This window comes from Gambusia affinis, linkage group LG04 (genome assembly GCF_019740435.1).
Source record: "Gambusia affinis linkage group LG04, SWU_Gaff_1.0, whole genome shotgun sequence".
Taxonomy (NCBI): domain Eukaryota; kingdom Metazoa; phylum Chordata; class Actinopteri; order Cyprinodontiformes; family Poeciliidae; genus Gambusia; species Gambusia affinis.
In genome coordinates this window covers 16,003,041-16,030,478 of record NC_057871.1, presented here as the reverse complement: position 1 = coordinate 16,030,478, position 27,438 = coordinate 16,003,041, and the positions used below count along the sequence as shown (strand labels likewise).

Sequence of the window (27,438 nt, the reverse complement as noted above, 5' to 3'; positions counted from 1 at the left end):
GAACAGTGTGAAATGTTTAACGGGTTATTTCTTGTATTCTTGCAATTATGGCTCGATTGACATGAAATATTTAGCTTGTAAAAACATTAAGTATCGCATTAGAACAATTAAAAAAAGCCTCAATCAAAAAAGGTTATGTCATGGCCGTTTTATAGCTTACGCAATCATGGTGAAGACTGCTGACTGGACAATTTTCCAGCAGACAGTGTGAGTCATGGAAAACCTTGCATAGAGAGGGCAAGTTACAAAGGGACATTGCTAAAGAAGCTAGCTGTTCCAAGAGTATTTTATTTAAGGACACTAATGGAAAGTTTGGTGGAAGCAAAATGTGATAGAAAAACTTGCACAATCAACGGGGACGGGCAAGAATTGCAAAACAAAGGTCAATCGAACGGCAGCTGGAGGCACAGTTTCGAGAGTCACCACACAGACGCATAGGTGCATCAAGCTCATTTAACTGGGGCAATTGCCTGCAGATAATCAGAGCACTCCAGTAAACTGCTGAAGGAAATTTCCTCAAAATGTTGGCACAGTCAAACAGCTATTGACTTAGATATACTTCAAAAATATTTTTAAAAAGGAAAGACTCAAGAAATATGCAGAGTATCCAACTATGTTTGCATATTTTTAAACCACTTCAGTTTAAAGCATTGTTTGCTTCTTTCAATTTCCACTGAAGAACTCTTATTTGTTTAAAGCAAATAATCAAGCACAATATTCCCATAATAAAACATGGTGGAGGCAGTATGATGTTATGAGGACAGGAATTTGGTCAGGACTTTATTTATATGGTGTCCAAGATGTGTCCAGGACATTGGTTATTAAACCAGCATTCCTTGGGTTAAACCAAACCTGAACCAGATCATGTTAGAAGCGTCTTACCTGAGGTAAAGAGAAAAAAGACAGGGCTTGTTGCAGAATGCAGAGGCAGAAAAATCAAGCTGCTTAAGAATGGACTGGTGGTCAGCTGTGTTTTATCAAGTTCAAAGTTAGCAAAGGACTCTACCAGGAAATTATAAGCAACTTCATACTGCAGACAAGCTTTGGGGAGATGGTGATTTAATTTTCCAGCTGGTGTTGTCAACCTGCCCACACTCCCAAAAATAACAATATTTGATTTAATTGTCGTGATATAATAGACCAATATATCACGACACATATATACCCCCATAGAGAAACAATGGAGTCAGGTCAAAGGAACATGAGCAGTGGACTCAACAACAGAGACAGACGAGGTCACTATTAAAGCAACAGGACTTCCATGCAAACGAAGGCTGGGTGTTGTTAAGAATCTCAAAACTCCATTCAGTTCTTTGGATCACAATTTTATTCACTATTGATTTGGTTCAATATTGAAATCAATAACGGATTTCTTTCCAAATCCGTTATTGATTTGTAAAGAAATTAATTGGAATGCCAAGATGAATTTATATTGTTACCCACCCCTTCTTGCAACACTGCATTAATGCAATAAATTGTGCCAAAGGGCCCTGGACCTACTAATTATAAAGTTTATGTACATATTAGAAGGTTGACATATCTTTGCTACAGTCTTTTCTTCATTAAACTTTAATTCTAATTGTTAGAAAGCATGACTGCAAGGTTTTAATTAGCTGTAATACTACTGCAACAGACTCTTCACAAGAAATTTTAAAAAGGTAAAAACATAAATGAACTTTCTCAGCGACTTTCAATGTATTTAGATACACTGGAACATGAATATGGCTGTTGCAGAATATGGTTGTCTATGCAGAAATCACAAGACAAATAGTCTAACAAACAAACTATCGATACATTCCTTAATGTTTTGACTGAAAGGCTATGTCCAAGAAGAAAATATGCCTATTAGCAGAAACATTAATGAGAGAGAGCTGCAATACTATGAGTTTAGGGCGATTGCCATAATCGTCGAGCCGAGGCTCGGGTGTTCTCACGAGAGAGCTAGGGTGGGGGTGCATTCTGGAGGATTCTGCAGCAATCATAGGAGAGGACCCCATTTCATTCGTTTATTGTGGGGGATGTTTTCTTTCCCTTCTCAGCTAGATGGTTAGCCCCCTCCGTGAAACCCACAACATAGTGGTGGGGGGCTGAAGGTTGTAGTGGTGAGTTGTCCGGCTGTCATTGCAGCAGGCTGGCATTATTTTTGCCTCCACTTGAATCTGAGTTAGTTTACGTGTCTGTGGACGGTTCGACTTGACGCTGCATGCTGTTACCGTGTCTGGAGGTGTTCTTTTCTTTTCATTGAGGTGGCTAACCTATTAGCTAGTTAGCGCTAATGTTAGTTGATTAGCTTTATTAAACGTGGCACAATTATAATCACAATAAATCCAAGGTATGCATAATAAAGCAGCCCCTCAATGAACATGTAGTCAGCGTTTGTTTTAGAGTAGCGAACTAGAAATTCCTTCATTAGCTGTTGTCGGTTACTGGCTAACATTAGCGTGATAGCTAACTCCCAGCTAGTCCGTTTTGAGAACAATGAAAACCAGTCAACATTAAACTGTTGCACAATAACAAGCATTCCAATACATTCACAATTTAAACATTTAAGTCCGAGACGATGTTACGCTGTCAGTAACGCTGATTCACTAGCACAGGGGCGTAGCGTTTCTTTTGACGGATTAGGAGGTGGGGGATCCTAAATTTGGGATGGGGGAGATGGTCACCCCAAAACCAATTAATCATCACAATTTCAGTTTCTTTAAATGTAATGAACACTAAATGAATCCTTACTTCTAACCATGTCTTGGTGGGGTTTTGCTTGTTTATTTTAGGGTGGCATATAGAACCTATTAAATACTAAAAGTCACCCAAATTTAAGATATTAGGACACATTCATTAGGTCTCCTACAGAAATGTGCTTAGACACGAATGGACCATATACTCACATAGTGGTATTGTGATACTGAATTATCTAAACCCAGACTGTATGGAAGAGAAATAATAAACAACTGCTTTGACTTATATCCCTTACAAATCACGTCACTGATACTATAAGATGGACTAATCAGAATGTTGTGGCCAGTTTCCAATCAATTTTTTTCTTTCGTAAAACTTGATGTTACCAATATTAGCTTGTTCTGATTTCTCTTTTTAAAAACAACAACAACCTGCTTTACTAATATGAGCAAACTTAAACAGACCATTACAGAAGTAATCAAACGTTGTGAGTCACTCGTGTAAAAAAAGAAAAATCTGTTTTAGTAGGAATATTTCCTGGAGAATGTGGCTCAGGGATACCTAAGTCCAGCTTTTGTTGCATCCCTTTTCCAACATGCTTGAATTTCCTCATTAATGACATTCTGATTCCATGAGTTAAGCAAACTGTTACACATACTGGAAAGAGGAAGGAATTTATTGTATTGGCTAGAAGATTAAAGTTAGAACACGGTAGCTTGAATCATTATTTGAAAGTAGCAGGAAAACCGAAACTTTTTTTTGTGATTTTGTTTTACTTGAGACAGTACAGGATATAGCCAGATCTAGAGAAACTCATCCATGTGTTTATCTTCAGTCGCATTGATTATTGCAACAGTGTCTTCACAGGTCTGTACATCAAATCAATCAAACAGCTGCAGCTGATCCAGAATGCTGCTGCTCGCGTTCTCACTAAAACCAGGAAGATAGAGCACATAACACCAGATTTAAAGTTCCTACACTGGCTCCCTGTAGCTCAAAGAATAGACTTTAAAATACTGTTGCTAGTTTATAAATCACTGAATGGTTTGGCACCACAAAGACCTGCTGCTGTTGTATCAACCTTCCAGACCTCCCAGGTCTTCTGGTTCTGGTCTGCTCTGCATCCCCAGAACCAGAACCAAATGAGAAGTGGCATTTAGGATCTATGCACTACAGATCAGGAAAAAACTTCCAGAAAACTGTAAAACAGCTGAAACACTGACTTCTTTTAAATCTCGACTAAAAACCCACCTGTTTAGGATTGTATTTGAAATGTAATCAATTACAAATTTATTGAAGGTACTTGACTTAATGTCGTGTTTTGATTGTTGATTCTGTGTTGCATTGTGTTTCTGTGTTTGTTATGATGTAAAGCACTTTGAAATGCCTTGCTGCTGAAATGTGCTACACAAATAAAATTTGATTTGATTTGATTTTGATTTAATGAGGGCATTCAGTCATTGATTTGTGTATGTTGCCAAAGGGATTCATCTAAAGGTTGCAGGTTAGTAGTTCTTGTTGGTAACATTTTTCCCGACCTGGCATTGCTTTGTCTGAAATTGCTTAAAGAAAAAAAAAAGTGCTTTGATGTTGAAATTTAGAGTAATGTCTGTGTCTTAATAACCCAGCATAAATGTAACTATTTTGTGCCTTTTTTTAAAATAAACAAATATCACTATCTTATGTCGCATCATCTGTGCAATATAAATTGTTGTCATGATGTCAAACTTGCACATTTCAGATTCAATGACTGGAATTGACTGAAACCACCGTCTCGCTGCAAAAATGTCTAGTAAGTAGTTAGAAATAATTGTGACTGATAGAGAGAACCTTTACGAGACAATATGGAATCACTAAAGTGTCCTAATTATTCAGCCTTTTCTGGTTTTTATTTATTTTTTAAATTTACAACAGAGAGACCCTCCTATGCCCCCCCGCCTCCTCCTGCCCCAACGACTGTAAGTATACAAGTTGCTCTAGTATGAGTACCACATGGTAAAGTTACATCTTTAAACACACATTTAATGATAAATGTCTTTTTCTGGAAATTGATTTTCTTGTAGCATTAATGAAAGTTTGTTTTGCATCTTTTCTGCTTACTTAGGCCCCCAAATCTCCATAAAATAGCTTCTTTCATTTCTTTTTTTTATGTAATGGGCTTTTTTTGTGTGTGTTAAATCCTCCCACTGCCTGTGTTATGTCATTTCTCATTCATGTTTATGTCTTATTTGTTTCCATCAGCAAATGCCCAACACACCCGGGTTTGTGGGGTACAACCCATACAGTCATCTGGCCTACAACAACTACAGACTGGGAGGGAGCCAAAGCAGCAACAGTCGGGTAACGGTATGAATTTGAACCAAGTAAAAACATTGTGACTCGGTATATTAATCTATTGCTAAGCTCATACCTGTCATCAGTTATTTTCCAGTGAAACTTTGATTAGTACTTAAACCAAAGAATGCAGAAGACTTTACAAACATCATTATAATCTCAGCATTTTGGTTTTGTTCTGTTCCAATGAGAAGGAAAGATTTTTTTTTTTTACACATCTCCTCGAAAGTAAAATGCTGCTGGGTAATTTGTGTGAGATGTCTGCCTTATTTCATTTCTGAACTGGAAATATGCGTCATTCCACGGTCAAACCTGCAGTGAAACAGTCCATCTGTGTCCATTCAGATCCCACTTTCCTTTCTGATTCTGCATTTCTGACAGCCATCTTAAATAACCCATGCCTTCAGTGTTGCCATGGCATTGCAGACTTGCTGCTCAACATGGCTCTGGCTGCTGAGCAATAATTTAGTCACTGCATGCAACCGGTGGTTGGCTGACTCTGATAATGGCATTATGTCTCGCTATGGGCTAATCTCATCTTAAATTAGATTTTTTTTTTAAAGTTTCTCATAAACAGCCCAGTTCCCTGATTTCCGCACAGTCTTCAACGGTTAAAGATGCGCATGTCTTCTAAAAGTGCCCCGAGGCGACATTGTTATGAATTATAAGAAAACTTAATTGAACGGATTAAGTGATGTTCACTAAAGTTGTAACAAAATCTCATTAATAGGCATGGGCCAGTATAAAATTATTTTGCATATACTATGGTACCTCAGTTTTTGCAGTGAGTTTATTTCAGGCAGCTGATGGATAGTGTGCAGCAACAGGGTTAACGGAGCCACCCTACAGCCAGTGAAAATATAGGTCTTAGGCATCTCATTATAATTGAATTAGTATGACAGAATAATTTAGCAGTTTTTATACTAGTAACCAGCCCATGTATAAGGATGCATCTGGGAATGATTATCACTTCATATTATGTTTCTTCTAATGAAATTCTTACTAATTCCTCTTTTTGTAATGATAAACAAAACAATAAAGGCATCAAATATGTGAAAAAATTCAATCATTACAATGATTGAATCCGCAAGATTCATTGATCTTGCAGCGCAAACTGCATCAAAAAACAATTTTTTTTAAAATCTCACAGCAATGTTTTAATCTTTTGAAGTAAATTCAACAAATAGTCAAAAACGATTATACTGTGAAAGATCTCTGAATGGTTAGATTTTTAGTGTCCTCGTCTGTCAGAGATGTCGCTGCATTTTTTTCAATAAATTTACAAGGCGAAACTCACAGCAGAAGTCATATCGGGGCACTTTTCCAGACGTTTTCGCGCCAAATGACACAATTTTCTGAGCTCTAAATTAAATATGACACTTGGGTGAAAACACGGCAGCAATTCAGCACAGCAGCACAGTTTCTAATGACAAATTTACAGTTTTTAAGGCCCCTTCTGTGTCGAGAGACTCTTTGGAGATCTTGCATATAAGCTGTGAGCTACCAAATAAACTTTAGTTTTGCTTCAAACTGCAATCACTACTTTTTCATCCAGCCGTTGTTCTATCAGAGAGGATACATCGCTAAGTCTAAGAACCTGTAAGAAAATAGTTATCTGGAGTTGTGTTTTTTTCCCCCAAAAGTTGTTACCTTTCCACCTAATTTTCAGCAAGCTCCTCCTTACAGTTGATCTAAAGTTAAACTAAATACAGATGGCGCAGACTTCTCTGCGAGGTTCATCCTTGTTGTGAGTCACGCACTGAGGCCAACGTGAAATAACAATCTGCTGGTGTCAAGGTTGGACTGTCAAAACTACGTTGCTCTTTCTGCGTCACATGTGGGTTTAATAAAGCCCGCGCCTCACATTTGCTCCATTCTTCTCTGTTTTAAGTTTCTGCAGGATAATTCTAAAAATGTTTTGACGTTTTATATTTTCAGTAACAATAGGAGAATCATCAAAGCTTTAGAGGATAATTGTTGAGGTTGTTATTCACAAAATGGTCAAAAATGGATTACATTAGGTTGTTAGGGTATACATCCAGGGGATTATACACAGTCTGGAAAAGTTTGGAAGTTGATTTAACATTTTCCAGGTCTCCTTGTAAATATGGCAAAAGTGTAGTCGCCTCATTACAGCCAGCTGGTCAGCAGTAGGTAGCAGAGGGACATTTTAGTGCATGACAAATCTGGAAAATCTCTGGTCACTGGCATTCTGTTGAAGTCTGGTTCAGAGATACGAGTAATGTGTGAATACTTTGCCTCGTTTTTGAAAAAAAAAGCTGGAATAACTCAAAATCGCTCTTTGTTTCTGTTTTACAAGAATTCCTCTGGAATAAACATCCCAAAGCCCCCAAAACCACCTGACAAGCCGCTGATGCCCTACATGAGATACAGTCGGAAGGTGTGTACACTCTTTAAAATCGCAATTTTTTAAAATCATCGTTGTGTGTGCTACTGACAGGCTCATTTTATTTTCTTTAGATATCCTGTAAACTCAGTTAGATGCACCTTTGTTTCAGATGTTTAAAGTTGTTAAGCAAGGTAAGATGTGAAGCCAGAGATTAGGTAGGAGTGTCAACATCCTAGTGGGATTTATCCGCTTTGGATCTGGAACTTAAAGCACACGGCCTCCTCTGGTTTGTGACCTCTCTGCAAAGAGATAACCACCTATAGCCCCTCCAACCCAACCCAACCCCACACCCATGTCTGGTTCTCATCACCAGGTTTGGGATCAAGTAAAAGCCTCCAATCCTGATCTGAAGCTATGGGAAATTGGGAAGATAATCGGTGGAATGTGGAGGGACCTCACTGATGAGGAGAAACAGGATTATTTGAATGACTACGAAGCAGAGAAGGTTGGTTGTTTTACAGAGGGGTGTTTACGGGGTTGGTGGGTGACAATTAGCTGTGTCCCCAAAGGCTGTGGGTCACCCAGACATCGCTCCTTCTTTCTACCAGTCACGAGTAAAACCTTTTTTCTTGTTTATTCTTTGCTGATTGAAACAACCAACCACATGTTGAGTCTGCTTGCTTCTTGTTGTTGTTGTGTTTTTGCTTTTCCGGTGTCATTCCTGTCATCTTTTCCGCTGTAGATTGAGTATAACGAGAGCATGAAGGCCTATCACAACTCACCAGCTTACCTGGCGTATGTCAACGCAAAAAGCCGGGCCGAGGCCGCTCTGGAGGAGGAGAGTCGCCAGAGGCAGTCCAGACTGGACAAGGGCGAGCCTTATATGAGCATCCAGCCAGCAGAGGATCCAGACGGTAAGGCCACTCACTTAAATGCTTTGTTTCCCGAGGTTTAGGGCACGGTGACAGAGCTGTAATTATTGCAGCCCGACCACACAGATTTACAAGCCTCCACTCCCTGAAAGTCTCTTTCCCTCCTCCTACGCTGCTACATCCATCCTCAGTTTATGTAATTCTACCTTTGAAATGAAATGTTTTTTCCTTCAAGTTGCAAATGAAGACAAATTTTGTTTTAGTTGTGCACCAGCGTTTACATTCTTGAGCTCGGTTTAGACATGATTACCAAATTTACATTCTTTTGTCTGTTGTCATAAAGTCTGATACACACACACACACAGATTTAGACAGCATATGACATTTGAGTTACACCCACCTCCAGGAAATGATGCTTGTCTGGGGTCGGGCTGGGTTACAGTAGAAGTTAATGATGTGCAGGAAAACTACAGATAAAACAGCTGCTATTTAGAAACACCCCAGACCATAAAAATAGTTAAAGTCGACATCCCAGCGGGTAACGTACTGAACAAGCTGCACGTATGGCAATAATTAAACAAGGTTTAGCTCTCCGGGTGGTAACATAGTCACGGATTATGTTTTATTAATAAAACCCTTTATGATAATCCTCTCCTAATCTCTTTCTATAAACAACTTCTCTCTCTCTCTCCTTTTTTTTCTTTTTTTTTTTTTTTTACTTTAACCATCAAAACAGGTTGTAACTTTTCAAAAGCTCCCACAGGCAGCCAGGTAAACTGTTGTTTTGTAGCTTTGTCTTGGGTGTAACTTAATCATTAATCCCAGACATTTAAATGTTTTTGTTTTTATTAACACCTTGAACGCTTCCAGCAGGCTGAGGTGGGGGGTGCGGGGGGGGGATGAGGACATGATGAGGGATGATGTTGAATGAGTTTCCCACGCTTTATCGAGATGTACCTCTGCTGAATTTGTGAACCAGAGAAAAGCGTAATTCCCACACGATACCTTAAGAATCTGTCACCCCTCTTGAATGTTTCCTGTTGTGGTGGGAGAGCTCCTATATGTGCTCTTTGAAGTTTTCATCTTGGCATATGCGACTCATTTCTACTTTGTTGTTCAAATTTGCACCGTTGTTGCACAGCAGCAGCAGCAGCAGCTACATTGGGCGGTTACTAGTGAACCAAACAAAGCTACGACACAGTGCGTAATTAAGGCCTTCAAAATCCAAAGCAATCAGCGCATCAGTTATATAATATGATGATGCTCAGCGGTGTTGTAACATTTATATACATGCAGAGTACGCTTCAATTAAGTATTATTAACTTGGAAATTTGTTCAGTCGTTAAAATACCAGTAATTACCATAATTTAGTGGTTCCACTGAGAAGATTTTCAAAGCCACAAATGTAATCAGTTTAGGCCTTAAAGTGTCACAAATCTGAGGATTTTTCTTGATTGATTTAAAGTGCATAGTGTTCATTACATTCATTCACTGCTTTTTCATCTTGGCCATTATTTGTGCTTGCCTTGACAAATACAGTGAAAGCCTTTCCTTTGTTGTGCCATTTGTCTCTCAGCATGGATATTTTATGCTTCATGTTGCATCAAAACATGACATATAGAAGCAATGAACGCCAGATGTTCAGTCTTTTCCCCTAAAACGGAGAAAGTTCTGCTCCTGAAACAAACTCTCTGACTTGTAATTGCATGTTCAGGTAGTGTATGTTAAGAGGTTTGGCTTAAAAACAAGGTTTCATAATTAGTCAAAGCAAATGCCAAAAACTATTAGAAAGCTTACTGTGTACCGGGAAGGGCATTAAGTGAGCTACAAATGCATTTGACTCACGAGCCAAAGCTAAAAAAAAAAAAAAAAAAAATCTATTTAAGTTGTTTAATTTGTGTTTAGATTAAATATGTAATTATGTCAATGGGTTATTAGGGATTTTCATAAATAATCATGTGCCTTAATTGTTCAGACTGCTAGCTTGTGATCTAAGGACTGCTAAAGAACAGCTGCTGATAAATTAAAACTACAGAGCATATCTTAAACATTTGTCTTCACACAGTGACCCATAATTAACTCCTTGTCCTACTCCAGCAACAATAGTACGTCAATTTCCTTTAAACTATTTTTATATTACAGCATATACATTTACTGGGATTGCCCAATGAATGTTCAGAAACCTTATGTTTTTCTTGCAGTAGCAAAATCTCACATCAAAAAAAACATAAGAAGAAAACAATATAAGGATATACTGTATATATATCATATTAAACACTTGTGGAAAAAAGCTAGAAGGAAGATAATATAAAAGAAGTCTTTGGAGATGCTCCAATTAAAAGGTTGGGATTTTTCTTTTTAGCATTTTAATGTGGGTTTTTCTACTGCAGTAAAGGCCCATTTATTTTCAGGGTGTTTTTTCCCCACATCGTGGGAATTGCAGAAGACCATGTTCTCAGCTAAAACGCTACAAATACCGAGCAAAATCCGCCTTCTGTTTGGACACAGTAGCTCTAGCATCATGCTGTCAGTGTACTTTCAGTAATTTCCTGGGCCGCTGTTACAGATCGACCTGTATTTCCCGCGGCAACTCCAGCAACCCAATGTGTTTTGTTGTCTCCAGACTACGACGACGGCTTTTCTGTGAAACACACAGCTGCTGCTCGTTTCCAGCGCAACCACCGCCTGATCAGCGAGATCCTGAGCGAGAGCGTCGTCCCAGATGTGCGGTCCGTCGTCACCACCGCCCGCATGCAGGTCCTCAAACGCCAGGTCCAGTCGCTAATGGTGCATCAGGTGAGCTCAAACTGCAGTCTCGCACAACTCTGGGTTCTGCCTGCGACAGCTTCGCTTTCATTGACTCATTATTTATTTATTTTTTTTAACTGTGGCGCCTGGATGTCCTGCTTTCGCAGAGAAAATTGGAGGCAGAGTTGCTTCAGATTGAAGACCGCCACCAGGACAAGAAAAGAAAATTCATTGAAGCCACGGAGTCATTCAACAATGAGCTCAAAAGGGTATGGCATCTTTTACATTAAATCAGGTCATTGCTTACTTGCACGCAAGCTTCAGTTTGCATGCCGCATGCAGCTTGGGCCCTGCGCCAGTCTCAGTCTGTCCTGCAGCCCACAGCTGGGGCTAACTCCATCCACATGTCCTCATAATGTTGTTCCTGTCATTTATTATTTGAGGGCCCTATATTAGTCCTGACTGCAGCATTTGGCTTTTACAACAGGTGGCGCCATTTATCCTATAAAGATAAAACAACACGCAGCAACACAAGTTTTAGTTACCCAGATTAAACTTTCATTTATCTTGTTGTAAACAGTTTCTTTGTGCAGGGCGTCCACATGCAACGGCAAACACGTTTCTCATACATGATTTATTTATTTATTTTTTTGTCCAGTTGTGCTGCATGAAGGTGGAAGTGGACATGGAGAAGATCTCTGCGGAGATCGCTGCAGCAGAAGAGGCAGCACGTAAACGGATGGCAGAACGCGAGAAGGATGCAGGGGACAGAGGGGCGAGAGAGGCGCCGCCCACCTGCGTCTTGGCAGAGGAGGAAAAACATGTTTGTGCTACGCATGGCAAAAAGTCCCAGCAGAACTCTCACAGTGACAGCAGCAGCAAGGACGGAGAGGACGCAGAGTCGAATACTGCAGATCCACCAGGTGAGCAGCGGTGGTTTCTGTGGTGGTGCGCAGCCTTTATGCATCTTTGTGAGTAATTCATGGATGACCCAGTTGAGACGGTGTGACCCTGATACCAAACTGACTCATTCAAGGAGTACCCGTAGAAAAGGAGTCTCAGTCTAATGTTTTCTTTTCCATTCAACACATAGTTGAAAACAAGACTCCCTAACAACATTAAGCAGAACGAAATGACACACAGTGCCTTTGCCAAAAGAATTTATTTCAATTTCAGACTTTTTCACATCACAACCACAAACCCCAATGCATTTTATTGGGATTTGATGCAACCGAGCAACACAAAGTGGTGCGAAGTGCAAACTCAATGCCTTAAATATTTCATACCCTAATCAATAATGAATTGAAAGTTTCTTTTGCAGTTTGTCTCTAGCAGCTTTGCACATGTAGGGACTGAAATTGTCTTAGTTCAAAGTGTCTTCTTAGCCCTGGCTGTATGTTTATGGTCATTGTCCTGTTGGAGATTGAACCTCGTGTCAAGTTTTCCATTTTTAACTGGTTTTATTCTAGGATAACCAAAACCATCCACAGGGTGATGCTGTCACCACCAGGTTTTGTGTGTGTTCATGGTGATATCAAGTATTGGGTTTCTGTCACACATTGCTTACAGACCAAAAAATTACATTTTGATATCATCTGACCTGATCACATTCTGCCATGTGTTTGTGGTTTCATCATGTTTGGTTAAAAATGGTTAGGATTCTATTGACGTCTTGACTGCGTCACTGATTAACGCTCTGTTTTAGGACTGCAATTAATAATTATTTTAGTTATTGACTAATCTGTCGATTATTCTGAGAATTAATTGACTAATTGAATAAAAAAAGGCACATTCTGCAATTGTTTTAATGAAGACTTTTTATACAATATGAGACATACAACAAAAGAAATAACTAATGAAATTCCCTTTGTGTGTTTGATTAGGATGCAGCTGCAGCTTAAAAATACCTCTAAAATCAACATGTGAACAGCTTGTTAATTATTTTTTGGATTAACTGATTAATGATTGGATAGCAAAAAAAAGTGCTTATGCTGTTTTTGTTTGTTTTTACAGAATTTGAACCAGGTGAAGCTAAAACTGTGGCGCTTGAGGTTTTTTTTTGGAAAGAACATATTCACAAACAAAAGTTTTTTTCTATCTTAAATGCAAAATGCATCTTTTTTTTTTTAGACAGATTTGGCTTAATTGCTTTTCTGTTGTTCTTTTGGCAAACGAAATTTATTTGAGTACGTATTAGTTATCTTGATTGCTAAGATAACTGGTGATTCATCGGAATTAATTTGATTGTTTCAGCTCTACTTGCAGCAGAAAGAAGCAAAGTATGGAGATTAATATTTGCTGTTACTGTTTTCAGTAGTTTCTGTAGCCAACATAGAAAAAAAAAAGCCATTTAAATGAAGTTTCCATCTCCATGTAGAGCAGAACTGCTTTTTTTTTTAAGTAAGCAAAGAGATGTGACTTAAGCAATAACTTGAAAAATATTGATTAGGTAAGTTTAATTAATTTTATTTTTCTAATGCAGTAAAGCAAAAAGCTTCAGAGGAGATGGAGGCCCATCCAGGCAGTGAGGAGGGGGCGTCAGAGGACAAGGAGAGCGTCCCAGAGGGAGCCATGGAGGAGGGAACCAGCGACAGCAACACAGGCTCAGAAACCACCTCTGCGCAGACAGAAGACGCCACGACCAGCGAGCCATCAGAGGGACCCGGCAAGGCCAGGGCAGCCCACTGAGCTCAGCGGCAAACATGGTGGAAACCGCAGGGCTGCCACTCCATCTGTTTGACTCTCTGATTACAGAAATTGCACAATCTCATCTTTGTTGTCAAAGTGTAAAAAAAAGCAGCGTTCAGACGGGCTGATTGGTTAACAAGCCTGAGGCTGCAGCTGAGGTTATAAACCTGAAACTTGCAGACATTACAGTGAATACAATAATAATATTAATAGTAATAATAATAATAAAAGATCTGCACTCTAAGTCGACAAAGCGATTACCTTGTCTAAAATCAATGGCTGCTACATTTTGCCACAAAAGCCCATGTGAAGGCACTATATTTTCGGCTTCTTTGGAAGAGTGCACACAAGCCCTTCATCAGCACATATGGAAACATATCTCTAGCACTATGTCTGGCAGACAAACAAAATTGCTCAGTGTTATGTTTAACTTTGTTCTTTGTGTTGTAATACCATTGTTGCTTCTATTGTTTTGCATGTTGCAGGTCAAAAAAAAAAAAAAACGTTTAAGAGTGGAGCTAAGTGACCATCTCCTTGGCAGGAGAATATTTGTTTACTCTGTATCAGTATTACAGTAACAGTATTGTCTCAGGAGTTTGTAGTCATTTAGTAGTAGTTACTCTTTTATTTATTATCAGCATTTTTATTATTCTTGTGGATTGGGTGCTCTAGGTCCAGCTCGTCTTTAAGTATATATCATCTGATCATCGATGCTGTACAATGCTAAAGTGTTCTAAAGTTTGCTGGCTGCCAATCAAATCAAAAGCAGTATGCTTAGAACATGTGTTTGTTTTGATCAGTATTGCCGGTTTTTAGCAGGAATCTTTTACATGTCCAGTTAATGTGTACATGGTGTAACGAGGTTTGCTTAAACGTGAATTTTCATGTTGTAAAACGGTTAGAACCCTCATTATTAACATGCAGTCTTAAGATGAATTTCATTTTTGCATATTTATACAAATAAACTTTTCTACTCTGAAATACAGCTGTCTCTTTGTTTTGGAAACATGTCTGAATTAGTAATATATTTAAAACACAATTTAGCTCCTCGGGTGGATCTACCTCAGTAAATTGGAATATCAAAAAATGTATTTATTCCAACAATGCATTTCTTTCAACTGAGGCATTTTTCCTGTTGTTTTATCACGAAAAACACTTTTAAGTCATTTTGTCAACAGATTCTCCCACCTGAGCTGTGGATCTCTGCAGCTCCTCAGGAGTTACCACACTCCTCTTGGCTGCTCCTCTGGGTCAATTTCTCATTGGCAAGCTTTTCACTGTAGGCTGATCGCCATGCCTTGTTTGGCTGGTTTGCAGATGTTCCCTACATTTTCAAATAAAGGATTGAGTGGTGCTCTATGAGTACTCTAAGCTTAGAGTACTGGTTTACAAACTAACCCTGCTTTAAATTTTTCCACAACTTTTTGTGTCACCTGTTTGTCGTGCTACTTGGTCTTCATGATGCTGGTTGTCCGCCATTGTTTTCAGAAGCTCCTGTCCAGTGTCCTCTAATGCTACTCTATTGAGTACACCCTCCTCACTCTGCACCAGATGCAGTCAGAAAAGCACCTCTGATTGATACGGTGGAGGTGCAAACCACTACAACATTAACAAAACCACTACAACATTAACTAAAACACTACAACGTTAAAGAAAACGGAAAGGGTATGTCCCAGTTGGAGACCACTGCCACTTTCAAGATGGCGTTGCCGTAAATAGGACCCAGTGTATACTACTCATGCCTATTGTCCAATCAGCAATTTCTCAGATCTCCAACTGGGACATACCCTTTCCGTTTTCGTTAATGGTGTAGTGTTTTCGTTAATGGTGTAGTCGTGCTTTTGTTAATGTTGTAGTGGTTTGCACCTCAGGCCCATCGTAGGGATTGATGGTCGGGAGACGCCCATTAATGAAATGCAGGTAAGGCAGAACACTGTTAAGGTGTGTGTGTCTATGTTCCTGCTTCTACATGTCGGCTTTGTGGGTGGCTCGTGTTGTTGATCTGTTCATTTGAGATCACAAGTGCTATTTTACAATTAGTGGCTGGGATTTTTATTGGTTTTTGGGTGCTACACCTGCCGTGTGTTTAGAGTTGTTGCTCTGCTGACGTTTTTTAGCTGCAGCTGAAGTTTATTGCGGCCTGGTTCCCACCCGCTAACCACTCCTTCCTTGGGTGGGCTGCGTTTCCGCTCCTGAGTAAGCGACCAGTTATTTAGTTTCTACTTTTATCTTACCTGACTCCAGAATTAATGGGCTCTCGCTCTGTTTTGGGCACATAATTGTCTGCACACTATTTTGAAGCTGCAGCGCTCTGGATGCTGTCCTGTCGTTGATTGGTTGGGCCGCTTCTCCATTGCCTCTGTTGCTGATTGGACAGTGCCATCAGCAACCCTGATTGGACTGACCCTGCTGTACAGGGGTGTAGAACTTCCCAGTTCTACACGTTTTTGATTTTTTTTGTATTTGCTTTGTTTGCATTATTGAACTCACTAATGTGTTTTCCTTTTTTCGGTTTGATTACCAATTTGCTGTTTTTATTGCATGTTTTGTTTTTCTTTTGTCTGACATTGTCTTCCTCACACCTTTCCTTTTCTTCTCAGGGACCAAGTAGTATGTCTCAAGCCATGGTTAAAGAATACATACTACTTATTAAAACATAATGGAGCTATATTTTAAGGAATTGTTAAAATACATGTTGTCAGTCCGTCTTTGTGAGCAATTATGAACCTTGATTTGTTGGGTACAAACACCTGCCAACTGATGTTGTTGTACTTTAAAAAACTTTTAAAAATCCCATATTTTTGGATCAAAAATGTTAATCCATAGCCAGGTTCAGTTAACATATTATCTATAAAAGAACCAGCTTCCTGTTGCTGCAAAACATGCCTCAATCAACACCCACCCCCCACTATGTGTAACATTGTGTTACTACTCATATTCTGTTTGGGTTTCTTCAGATTTAGTATACAAGGACTGAACATTTGAACTTTGAATGTCACTTGTACTTGCTTTCACTAAATGTAAGAAAAACAAGCTAAGTACAAAGAAGGAAGAAATTTTATAACGGTTTTAAACCAAGTGCCAACAGAGCAAAAATAAGTGAAGCATAAGTCCTGTAGGCAAAGCCGTCCAACAATGATGTATCTGAAAGTCACCAGTCAAAGAGGGTAACTTCATTTCACAGCATTACCAGCTTTTGGTGGAATTTGACAGATCGGGTGGTTGTATTGTGCAGTTGCTTTGCATGTGGGGTATACAGTGTCCAGCTGTTGAAACTGGTGGGTTCATAGCGACACAAACACCGTCTGTTCATGCCATCCAGACTTTATGACAGCCCAGAGGCAAGAGGTCCTAATCTTGGTCATATTATTGCTGTTATCACAATTTGGGGAGACATGGAGAACAATTTTAGGACATCCTATATCCACGTTTCACCCATTTTGAGACAATTCTCCACCAAAGGGTTGGAGCATTTAGAATGCCATCACTTGTGGGAATTTGCTAGATACCACAGTGCCCTGTTCATCCAATCAGTGGGTGCTTATAACTGCAACATATGCAACAGCAAGTCTTTGTTTTTGGAGCCTATGAGTATGTGAGGACACAGTACAGTGCACATATTGTGCAACTAAGACAGACCACAAGTACGGCTGTGTGCATAACATGCAGATTTGGTAGTTTATAACATTAAGGCAACATCCAGGCTAGAGGACCATTCTTGCCAATGTTATTCCTGTCATTATGGTTGATGTAGTCACAGGGCAAAACATCAAGCCTTAGTGCCACATCAGTAATATTTTGTATCCTCCTGTCTCGTCCCATCTTACAAAAGGTAATTCCCATTCATAAGGCGAAAATGTGATTATAGGAGAGAAATACTAACATCTTTACTGGCCCAACCAGAGTCCTGACTGGAGTCTGATAGAGAATCTGAGGAGGGAGCTAAAAAAATTTGGCTAATGGAAAGAAAGGCCTTCCAACCTCAAAGTCTTGGAGTTCATCACCAACAATAAATCATCAAAATGCCAGTAGAAACATACAAAAAGATTGGTTGGGAAATATAACCAGATGGCTTTATTGTTGTAAAGCCATCAGATTTTGTAATCATGGTGATACAGTCACATGACCTGTCTGGGTAATCAGCTTTCAGCATTTTGTTATTGTATTTCTCACACATTAAACTCATACTAACATGAGGTAATGCATATTGTGGTTTGTCTTGTGTTATATTTAACTAATTCATTCATGAGATAAGAACTAAATGTCTTTCCTTGTGGTTTTTTAATGCGTATAATGTTATAATTAAGAAAAGGTTGTAACCTACTTTTTTTTTTTTTTTTTTTTTTTTACCCAGACAGTTAATGATCGAAAACAAGGGTTCTGGGAGCTCAGTGGTTTACATCTGTCTCTGACTGTGGCATGCAGGGCATTTGCAAAGAGTCTGCTTATCCTTTGCACAGTACAGGTAAGGGAAGTTGGTTAGATGAAAAGGATTTGTTCTGATTTCCTGTTTTTAACGCTGAACAAGAAGTGTGCTCACTTGTGCATGCAACAAAATTAAGCACCGATGCCTCGAGGAAAGTTGCACACTTGGGTGGAGATATAAGCCGTTTTTACCCGTACAAAGTTGCTAGGATCAAATCTACCATAATCTTAACCTACGATTTGCGTTAGATGTGAATGATTTGCTTTACACTAAAACTTTTTTCTTTTTTCTGCACTGTGGTTAAAACTACCTCAAGTGAAAGCAGAAAACACAAACCACAAAGGCACAGGTGTGCAGCAGCCTGTGCAGGTCTGTTTCGAAAGGTAAATTAAAGCATGGTTCCTGCTGCTGTCCAGTACAAACACAACTAAAAGATGCAGCAAAACAGGGGAAAAGAATTGCACATGCACAACAGTAACTCTTAGCGGTTAATACTGTTTTTGAACAGCCACACCAAACTCCCGTCTTAAAATGCAAACACATTATTTACGAGTTCTGAGATGAACTCCCCTCTGCTCTTTGTGGCTTCCTAACTTAGTATCCTTTAAACAGCAGCTTGTTTTTCGTTTGCGTATGACTTATACCAAGATACGAGCACCTGCTGTTTTTCAGGTAGTAGCTTATATGAAAGCAAGAGTAACACAATGAATCATGGCAAAAGAAACTTTCAAAAGCAACACAAAATGTTTTTTTTGTTATTTCAATTAAATACACACAAGATGCTTCCACAGTCCTTGGGTGAAAATGTTATCTGGCTCAGCAGTCATATATATATTTTTTTAATCTTGAGTCGAAGGTCAGTTTCTGCATCGTCTACGTCACATAAGGCTGTGCCTATGGATATAAAGAAACATATTTTGGGTAAACTAGACTTTAAGCTGTGTTTTTAAATTTCTCTTTTTTTCTTTTTTAAATGGAAAGCAGCACGTGCCTTGCTCTTTTTCTAAATGGAGTTTGTGGTTTGGCGAGTTCTCACATGATTTTTGATGGTACCGAGAAAGGAACATTTCTCATGAGTGGAGACGCAACTTTTTTTTTTTCATCATCAAGGGAAACCACCATCAAGCACAGATAGTCTGCGTGTCACACTGTGAGCAGCTCTCAGTCAATATGCCTGCTGTTGGTGGTAAGTACCTTATCAGTTAGAAAGGATGGGTGCATGTGCTGTGGTGATGGATGATTGGGTTTGTTTAGTTATTTACACCCTTTGAATTACTTCTTGTTTTTTGGTGATGAAACTGGTTAATCACTTGTCATTTTTAATGCCGGTATTGCTCTGCTAGCTGCTATTCTTAGGAGTCAAAGAGTTAAATCCACAAACTGTGCTTGTAAAAAGCATGACTGCTCAAAAAGCCTTGCACATATGTATGACTATAGATTCTGTCATGGTTCATTTTTTTGATTTTTGGATAAAATGGAGCAAAAACTGGCTTCTTTTATCCTCATGTTTTAACTAACAGAGGAGCAATGTATTATTTGTAAAATACCACTACATATACAAATGCAATGTTAGAACGGCTTTGTACATGCAAGTTGTAAAAGCAATTTTTCTTTTAGTTGTAGTTATCCTCATTTGCAAAATGAGAAGTTTCCCCCCAACTTTTTGCAAGAATCAAATACTTGTGATAATGTATTTCTGTATGAAAATAAAAAAAGAAGAACTGATCTTTCTACTTTAGCTCAAAGTTGCTAGCTTCTAACAACAGTGCCACCATTAATCTCACTGGTGTCAAAAGGGAAAACCTGTGAATTATGTACCTACAAAGAATTTAGACTGTAGTCAGTAGAACTAACCACAGAGGGAAGAGTCCCAACTTAAGGGAAAATTTGAGAGAGATACTCTTGAAAATGTTATCAGATAATGTTCACATGACGTAGTTTCTTTGAAAGTTTAGGAGGCAAACTTACATCTTCGAATTTAAAGATCTGTCGTATGATTAGTGAAATCCAGTACTAGACACTGAGCGGCCACCTAACTACTCTGCAAAACTTTCTCAATGTGTTTTTCAGATAACCAAAGTCTTCAAATAATCATGATGATAAATATATCAACAAAGGTAAGGAAAATTCTAAGTAACAATAATGTTTACAGGTACATCTCAATAAATCCAAATATCATTGTTGAGTTAATTTATTTCATTTCACAAAGTGAAACTGACATATTGTATACAGTAGATTGAAAATGCTTATTTATGTCAATTTATGATTCCAACTTACAGTAACTGAAAACCCAAAATTCAACCTCTAAGAAGATTGAAATTTTATGCAGGACAAAAACCTGTTGTATGCATACAAAAATGTACTAGTTCACCTACTGAAAAGCATGTCAGTGTACTGTAATGCATACACAATACTTTGCCAAGGCTTTTGTTTTGCATGAATTACTGTATCAACGTTGTGCAGCATAAAGGTGATCAGGATGTGGCACTGGTGAGCTATAAAGGAGAGTGGGGGAGCTCTGCTAGAAACCTTTTGTTCGTCTATATTTCTCTCATACTTCTCTTGCCGGTCAGTCAGTTACAGTCGTGCCATGCTCATTAAATACTGATACTTTTGTGAGCAGGTGTGGACAAATGTTCTTACTGTAAAATAAACCTAGCAACTCCCTAAAACTCGTCAAAAGAAGAAACTATGAAAGGAAAATTTCATAGTTGATGATGACATGACAGACTTCAGAAAGCAGAGCAGCTCGACACCTGCAGGTGACATGACACCCCAAGTCATTTCTTACTCCGTAAACTTCACATTGGACTCCAAGCAGCATGGATTCTGTACCTCCCCAGTTTTCCTCCTGACTCTGGGATATTTAATTACCAGTTAAATGGAAAATGCTTACATCTTGAAAAGAGGTCTTTGGATGACTAAATAACAATCATCTCCTTTTTCTCCTTGGATCAGGAAAGACTTGAGATGCCGTCTGTTGTTCAGAATGGCCAAACACGAGGAATGTGACAGCTGTAGCGCATGTCCATGAACATGTCTCTGTATGATGACTCTTCAAGCTCTGACTCCAACCCCGGTCCAAATGTTGTGGATCTCCCACAAACTGTTGAGCAGGCTTTACTTCACAATCCTCTCTATGAAAATCAATCAAATCAAATTTTATTTGTGTAGCACATTTCAGCAGCAAGGCATTTCAAAGTGCTTTACATCATAACAAACACAGAAACACAATGCAACACAGAATCAACAATCAAAACACGACATTAAGTCAGATTCTGTCATTAAATTTGTAATTGATTACATTTCAAATACAATCCTAAACAGGTGGGGTTTTACTCAAGATTTAAAAGAAGTCAGTGTTTCAGCTGTTTTACAGTTTTCTGGAAGTTTGTTCCAAATTTGTGGTGCATAGATGCTAAATGCTGCTTCTCCTCATTTGGTTCTGGTTCTGGGGATGCAGAGCAGACTAGAACCAGAAGACCTGAGAGGTCTGGAAGGTTACTATGACAACAGCACATCTTTAATGTATTGTGGTGCTAAACCATTCAGTGATTTATAAACTAACAGTATTTTAAAATCTATTCTTTGAGCTACAGGGAGCCAATGGAGGAACTTTAAAACTGGTGTTATGTGCTCTATCTTCCTGGTTTTAGTGAGAACACGGGCAGCAGCATTCTGGATCAGCTGCAGCTGTTTGATTTGTTGGACAGACCTGTGAAGACGCTGTTGCAATAATCAATGCGACTGAAGATAAACACATGGATGAGTTTCTCTAGATCTGGCTGAGACATTAGTCCTTTAATCCTGGAAATGTTCTTCAGGTTATAGAAGGCCGTCTTTGTGACTGTCTTTATGTGGCTCTGAAGGTTCAGGTCAGAGTCCATCACTACTCCCAGGTTTCTGGCCTGATCACTGATATTTAGTTGTAATAACTGAAGCTATGCACTGACTGTAGATCGTTCCTCTTTAGGTCCAAAAATAACAACTTCAGTTTTGTTTTTGTTCAGCTGGAGAACGTTTTGGTACATCCACACATTTATCTGTTCTAAGCATCTGTTCAGTGATTGGATGGGTTCTGAGTCTCCTGGTGACATCATAATGTAGAGCTGTGTGTCATCTGCATTGTTATGGTAGCTGATATTATTTCCTGTTATAACCTGAGCTAGTGGGAGCATATAAATATTGAGTAAGAAGGGTCCTAGGATTGAACCTTGTGGTACCCCACATGTGACCTCTGACCTCTTTGATGAGAAGTTTCCAATTGAAACAAAGAAATCCCTGTTCTTTATGTAAGATTCAAACCAGTTAAGCACTGGACCGGAGACTCCGACCCAACTCTCCAGTCGATTCAGTAATATGTCTTGGTCAACTGTGTCGAAAGCTGCACTGAGGTCCAGCAGGACCAGCACTGTGGTTCTCCCACAGTCCGTATTTATATGGATGTCATTGAACACTTTTACGAGGGCAGTTTCTGTGCTGTGGTGAGACCGGAAACCAGACTGGAAGGAGTCAGAAAAGTTGGTTATTGTTAGGAAGCTATTTAATTGTTTAAACGCAGCTTTTTCAATAACTTTACTGATGAATGGGAGGAACTACTCTATGCTGTAGTTATTACTATTTTATCTGCATGTTTCCTTCCACTTACGTCTCCACTGTTGCGCTTGAATACAAAACTGTGAGATAAAGAGTTATCTTGTTTGTCTTACCCTTCTTGTGGATCAATGACTGTATACAGAGGAACTGTCGTGTCCGAAGTTTTCCTCATAATTGTGTATGCCAGAACATAACACTGTTTACGTTGTTTTTCGTTGACGTTATGTAATATCAAATTACCTGAGGAGCTAAATTTTAGGTGTTCACTAGCTGCACACCATAAACATGAACAGAAATCAATCCTTGGATTATACCACTCTGTGTTTATTGAATCAGATATTCTTATGTTTAGAATTGCATGATTACAATAAACAAACCTTTCTGTTAAATTTGAATCTACTCTGCCATCGGAAAGTATTGCTACACCATCACCTTGTCCACAGATTGCAAGGATGTTTTCAGACAGCTGAGCATAATATTGACATAAGTCTTCACACCCTTTGCTATTGAATCTAAAAGTGAGCTCCTGTTCATTTGATTTCCTCTGATCTTCGTTGAGATGCTTTTTCAATTTAAATGAAGTCCACCAGTTGACAATTCAGCTGATTGGACATGAGGCAGAACAAAACAAAAGAAACTCCAGCAGCATTGAACACCTCTCATAATTGTGTATGCCAGTACACATGGGTCGCCTTTATTTGGAAATTAAATAAAAGTTTGTAACTAGCAGCACCCTTCCTATATCTGGTTGCTCAAGCAAACTGAGTAACTGCAGAAGAAGGTCTTTGATCAGAGCGGTAACTCAGAACCCAATGATCACAAAGGTGGAGCTCCAGTGTTCCCTTGTGGAGATGGGAGACGAATACAGAATCACTACTTGGTGAACATGGCACCCTGCTTGAATTTTGTCAAAGAGGCATCTTAGAAAATGTCAGACAAGAAAAATCTAAATTCTCTGGTCAGATGATACCAGAACGGAACAGACATGATGCTGAACTCCAAGCATCATTTCTGGTGTGTAGCATCCAGTAAGATTTGCTGAAAAGCTCATTATGTCACTTTTTGTTTTTTGGTTGCAGTCTCGCACACCGGAGTACCTGGAAAATACAACATTCTTGGACAATTTTGATTACTCATCGTCGTCCCAGGATTACTCTGACTTTCCTCTGCTTTGCGACAAGGAGTCAAACCGGCAGTTTCGCCTCTGGTTTCTGCCGCTCTTCTACACCGTCATCTGCTTGCTGGGAGTGGCTGGGAATCTGCTGGTCATCGCCACTGTCTTCTACTTCAAGCGCCTCAAGAACATGACAGATGTGTACCTGCTCAACTTGTCCTTCGCCGACCTGCTCTTTGCCCTCTCGCTCCCCTTCTGGGCAGCCAACTCCACGGCAAAGTGGATGCTGGGGCTTTTCATGTGCAAAGCTATAAACACCATCTACAAGGTCAGCTTCTACAGCAGCATGTTCCTCCTCTCACTCATCAGCGTCGACCGCTACTTTGCCATCGCCAAGGCCATCTCCACCCACGGCCTCCGCTCAAAGGCTGTCTTTTTGAGCAAGCTGTCCTCCACTGCCAGCTGGATGATGGCGCTGATCTGCTCCCTACCAGAAATGATGTACACCAATGTCATCAACGACACCTGCTCTCCATTCTCCACCAAAAACGATCAGCTCCGGGTTGGCTTCCAGGCCAGCCAGATTGTGTTGGGGTTCCTCGTTCCGCTCCTGATCATGAGCTTCTGTTACACCCGCATCCTCCAGACGCTCTGCCAGGCTCGCAGCTTTGAGCGGAACAGGGCCATCAAAGTGATTCTCGCCATTGTCATCGTCTTCCTGGCCTCCCAGATGCCTTACAACATCGTCCTCTTCTGTACTACAATCATCATAGGAGCCGGAGGAACAAAGAACTGTGAACACGACAACAGTCTCCTGTTTGCCACCGATATCACACAGTACGTGGCCTTTCTGCGTTGCTGCCTGAACCCCTTTGTCTACGCCTTCATCGGCGTTAAGTTTCGCCATGATGTTCTTAAGCTGCTGAAGGAAATTGGCTGCGTGAGCCAGGAAAGGTTCTACAGATACACCTGCGGCCGGAGGAGGAGCTCAGCTGGCCTTGACACCGAAACCACCACCTCTTTCGCTCCAAAAGGTGTCAACCCCACATGCAAAGTGCTTGAATTGGACTAATACAAACCCTGTTTTATTTTGTCAAAGCGTATCAGCTTGCCATGTACATAGCAGAAGTTATATAATTGCAAGTTGTTTGAGTTATGCTACCTTTTGGCTTGTCTTATTTGTTTATAAAGACTGTATTTTGAAAGTTCTTATTGTTGATAAAAAAAAAAATGCATATTTTAAAGGAAAGTGAAGTTTCTGGTATACTCAATAAATAAACAGTTTCTTTATGCTGTTTTCAGTGCATGCAGTTTAAATTCCATATAAGACCCAAACCCTCATGACATCCACCGCAGACTATAATAAATCATATAATAAAGCTAAGAATGATGTCACAAGCTTGCACAAAGAAAAAAAAAAGTAATTGAAGAAATAGAAATGCACTCACACCTTTGAAACCCATATTTTTTTACAGCAGCCCATTTCCAAATAACATGAAAATTGCTAAAATAATTATTGTAAAGCAGGTGACAGACACTATTTTACTAATGACCAGTTTGTTTTGTTGTTTTTTTTAAACCAGAATTTTGTCAAAAGATTTTTTACAAATAGATTAAATGACTACTTTGAGAATGCAAATTACTTTCAGATAGTCAGTTTTGTTTCAGAAAAGAATCAGAAGATCAACATTTACAGGATGACGCAAAGGCTGTACTAAAATATATGCAGCAGAAAAATCTATGAACTTGAAGTATTTGATACTGTAGATCATAATTTATTATTTACAGAAGTGGAACGTCGTGGCACCAGACGGGTTTGAGTGAAATACACATCGACGGTTGCGGTTGTATCGTGACAAAATGTGGAAAAGTTCAAATGGTGTGCATTCTTTTACAAGAGACTTTATAGACCATTGCGAGACATCCTTTACATGCAGGAAACACCTAACATGAAATTTCTCACGTGCGCGCATTCCTTTCCTTAAAACTCATTTCCGTAAAGCAGACGTCATCAAACTCTTCCTTATAGTCAGACTGATGTGCACAGAAAGACATTAGTCACAGGAAATCACCAAATCAAATGTACATTGTCTAATGCTGTTATAGTTTAGGTTAATGAATGAAAACCTTAGGAAAGTCTTTATTACCTTCACTAAGCAGAAGCACAAAATAATTTACTTTGAAGACAAGGTGGAGAGGATGAAGTTTGCAGATGAAGCTAACGTGGATTTAAGTTGATTACTTTAAATCCACATTATTTTATATAAAATAAGCCTTCGCTGTAAGTATTTGGGATTATTCTTAAAAATTGGAAACTTTTGATAAGAGCTTGTGACACAGTGCATTTAACGAGGACCGGAACGTTTGCTTGGAGTCGAAGGGAGGACGAGCAAAAGCAGAGGAACTTTTATTTAGCTACAGCAAACAAATCCCAAGCTGCCAGGCAGGTAACTAAAAACCAGGAATCCAGAGAGGATTACGCAGGAACCGAACTTGGCACAGGACAAATCAAGAACGAGCACAAAGCATGAGCTAACAAAAAGGAAAAATACATACTGGTGGGAGTGACTCCAAAAGGAATAGGAGCGGTAACTGTCAAGAGAAACACAAGATACAGACTGGAAATAAAACACAAAATAGGAAAATGCTGGTGTTTAGTTTACAAGTAACATTAGAGCAACAAATACACATAATTATCCATGTCATTACATTTACACCTCTTTAACATGTTCACATTTTTGCCATTTTAAAACAACTTCAGAGGATTTAACTTGGATTTCATGAGATAGGCCTGTAGAAAGCTGCTCATAAGTAAATATGGAAAAAGTTCACCATAAATACAGCAGAGAGGTTAGGGATAAAGTTATTGAGATGTTTAATATAAGATTAGGTTATGAAATGATTTCCACACCTTTGACCTTTAATTTCCAAACTCTTGCTGCTCGTCCAAATCAACTCAGATAATTATCTACTTATGCGCTAAACCACACAGACAACAGAACCCAAGAATAAAAAATAAAAAAACTCAGCTCACTGATATGGCTGTGAGTTTCTGGCATGTCAGAAACTCACAGATATGGCAAAACCCTGATGGCTACAATTAACAACTGAATACATGACAATCACCGTAAGAACAATAAAGAACTCAGAAATAGTTAAAAGCACAAACACAGTCGAAGCCAAAACCCAAACACCCAGAGATTATGTAAATTCATCAAAACTGACCGACTGGCCAAGAAGGACAGTAATGAGTGAAGCAACCAACAGGTTTATGGTAACTGTGGAAGAGATGCACAGATCCACAGCTAAATCTCTTGGTTCACATCCAAAAGGGTATGTGTGGTTGGAAACTTACAACACTCATCACGCTAAACACACAGCAAAACATGGTAGTGACGACATTGTGCTGTGGGATGTTTGTCCTTAGCAGGGACAGAGAGCTTGAAATGTTTTGCAAAGAAATGGGGGGGAAAAAAAGCATTTAGTTTCTATAAATACGTAGTGGAGATGTACTCCAAAACACTCAAAAACCTTTCAAAACAAAGCAAAACGTGAAAAAGCTTAAATGGTTTTTAATACTTTAGCAAACTGAATCTTTGTGCCTTGTAAAGTGTTTAACTTAAAAAAAAGT

General features: G+C 39.2%; 2 protein-coding genes and 1 long non-coding RNA gene across 14 annotated transcripts; 2 read left to right on the top strand and 1 right to left on the bottom strand.

Moving 5' to 3' along the window:
• Positions 1-1,906: 1,906 nt before the first annotated feature.
• Positions 1,907-14,654, top strand: LOC122829036 (SWI/SNF-related matrix-associated actin-dependent regulator of chromatin subfamily E member 1-like). Of its 5 annotated transcripts, none has more exons than XM_044113222.1 (11): positions 1,907-2,102; positions 4,421-4,471; positions 4,594-4,637; positions 4,921-5,025; positions 7,334-7,414; positions 7,737-7,868; positions 8,106-8,277; positions 10,859-11,031; positions 11,151-11,252; positions 11,642-11,906; positions 13,466-14,654. In XM_044113222.1, exons 2-11 carry the CDS (start codon positions 4,465-4,467, stop codon positions 13,669-13,671), a joined length of 1,287 nt encoding a protein of 428 aa, XP_043969157.1. In that variant the 5' UTR covers positions 1,907-2,102; positions 4,421-4,464; the 3' UTR covers positions 13,672-14,654. The 5 variants fall into 5 exon arrangements, with proteins under 5 accessions (XP_043969157.1, XP_043969159.1, XP_043969160.1 ...); XM_044113224.1 differs by having other exon boundaries at positions 1,910-2,102; positions 4,921-5,019; XM_044113225.1 differs by lacking the exon at positions 7,737-7,868 and having other exon boundaries at positions 1,910-2,102.
• LOC122829037 lies at positions 13,594-15,335 on the bottom strand. Its single transcript, XR_006370317.1, has 3 exons — positions 15,105-15,335; positions 14,860-14,995; positions 13,594-13,727 (listed from the first exon to the last, which is right to left on the bottom strand). It is a non-coding gene; the product is annotated as an uncharacterized LOC122829037 (long non-coding RNA).
• A 76-nt stretch (positions 15,336-15,411) lies between these two features.
• Positions 15,412-25,378, top strand: ccr7 (chemokine (C-C motif) receptor 7). Of its 8 annotated transcripts, none has more exons than XM_044113213.1 (5): positions 15,412-15,591; positions 18,026-18,136; positions 19,208-19,283; positions 20,168-20,214; positions 23,773-25,378. In XM_044113213.1, the coding sequence occupies exons 1-5, from the start codon at positions 15,586-15,588 to the stop codon at positions 24,877-24,879; spliced, it is 1,347 nt and encodes a 448-aa protein (XP_043969148.1). In that variant the 5' UTR covers positions 15,412-15,585; the 3' UTR covers positions 24,880-25,378. The 8 variants fall into 8 exon arrangements, with proteins under 8 accessions (XP_043969148.1, XP_043969149.1, XP_043969156.1 ...); XM_044113215.1 differs by lacking the exon at positions 15,412-15,591 and adding an exon at positions 15,665-15,867 and having other exon boundaries at positions 19,082-19,283; positions 23,773-25,357; XM_044113216.1 differs by lacking the exon at positions 15,412-15,591 and adding an exon at positions 15,665-15,867 and having other exon boundaries at positions 19,079-19,283; positions 23,773-25,357.
• The last annotated feature ends 2,060 nt before the right edge of the window (positions 25,379-27,438 follow it).

Bases quoted from the DNA above. Each gene is read 5' to 3' on its own strand.
- ccr7 (XM_044113213.1), top strand. The intron at 18,137-19,207 runs GTAAGGGAAGTT...TTCATCATCAAG, and splicing joins TTATCCTTTGCACAGTACAG to GGAAACCACCATCAAGCACA. The intron at 20,215-23,772 runs GTAAGGAAAATT...TTTTGGTTGCAG, and splicing joins TGATAAATATATCAACAAAG to TCTCGCACACCGGAGTACCT.
- LOC122829036 (XM_044113222.1), top strand. The intron at 5,026-7,333 runs GTATGAATTTGA...CTGTTTTACAAG, and splicing joins GCAGCAACAGTCGGGTAACG to AATTCCTCTGGAATAAACAT. The intron at 7,415-7,736 runs GTGTGTACACTC...TCTCATCACCAG, and splicing joins ACATGAGATACAGTCGGAAG to GTTTGGGATCAAGTAAAAGC.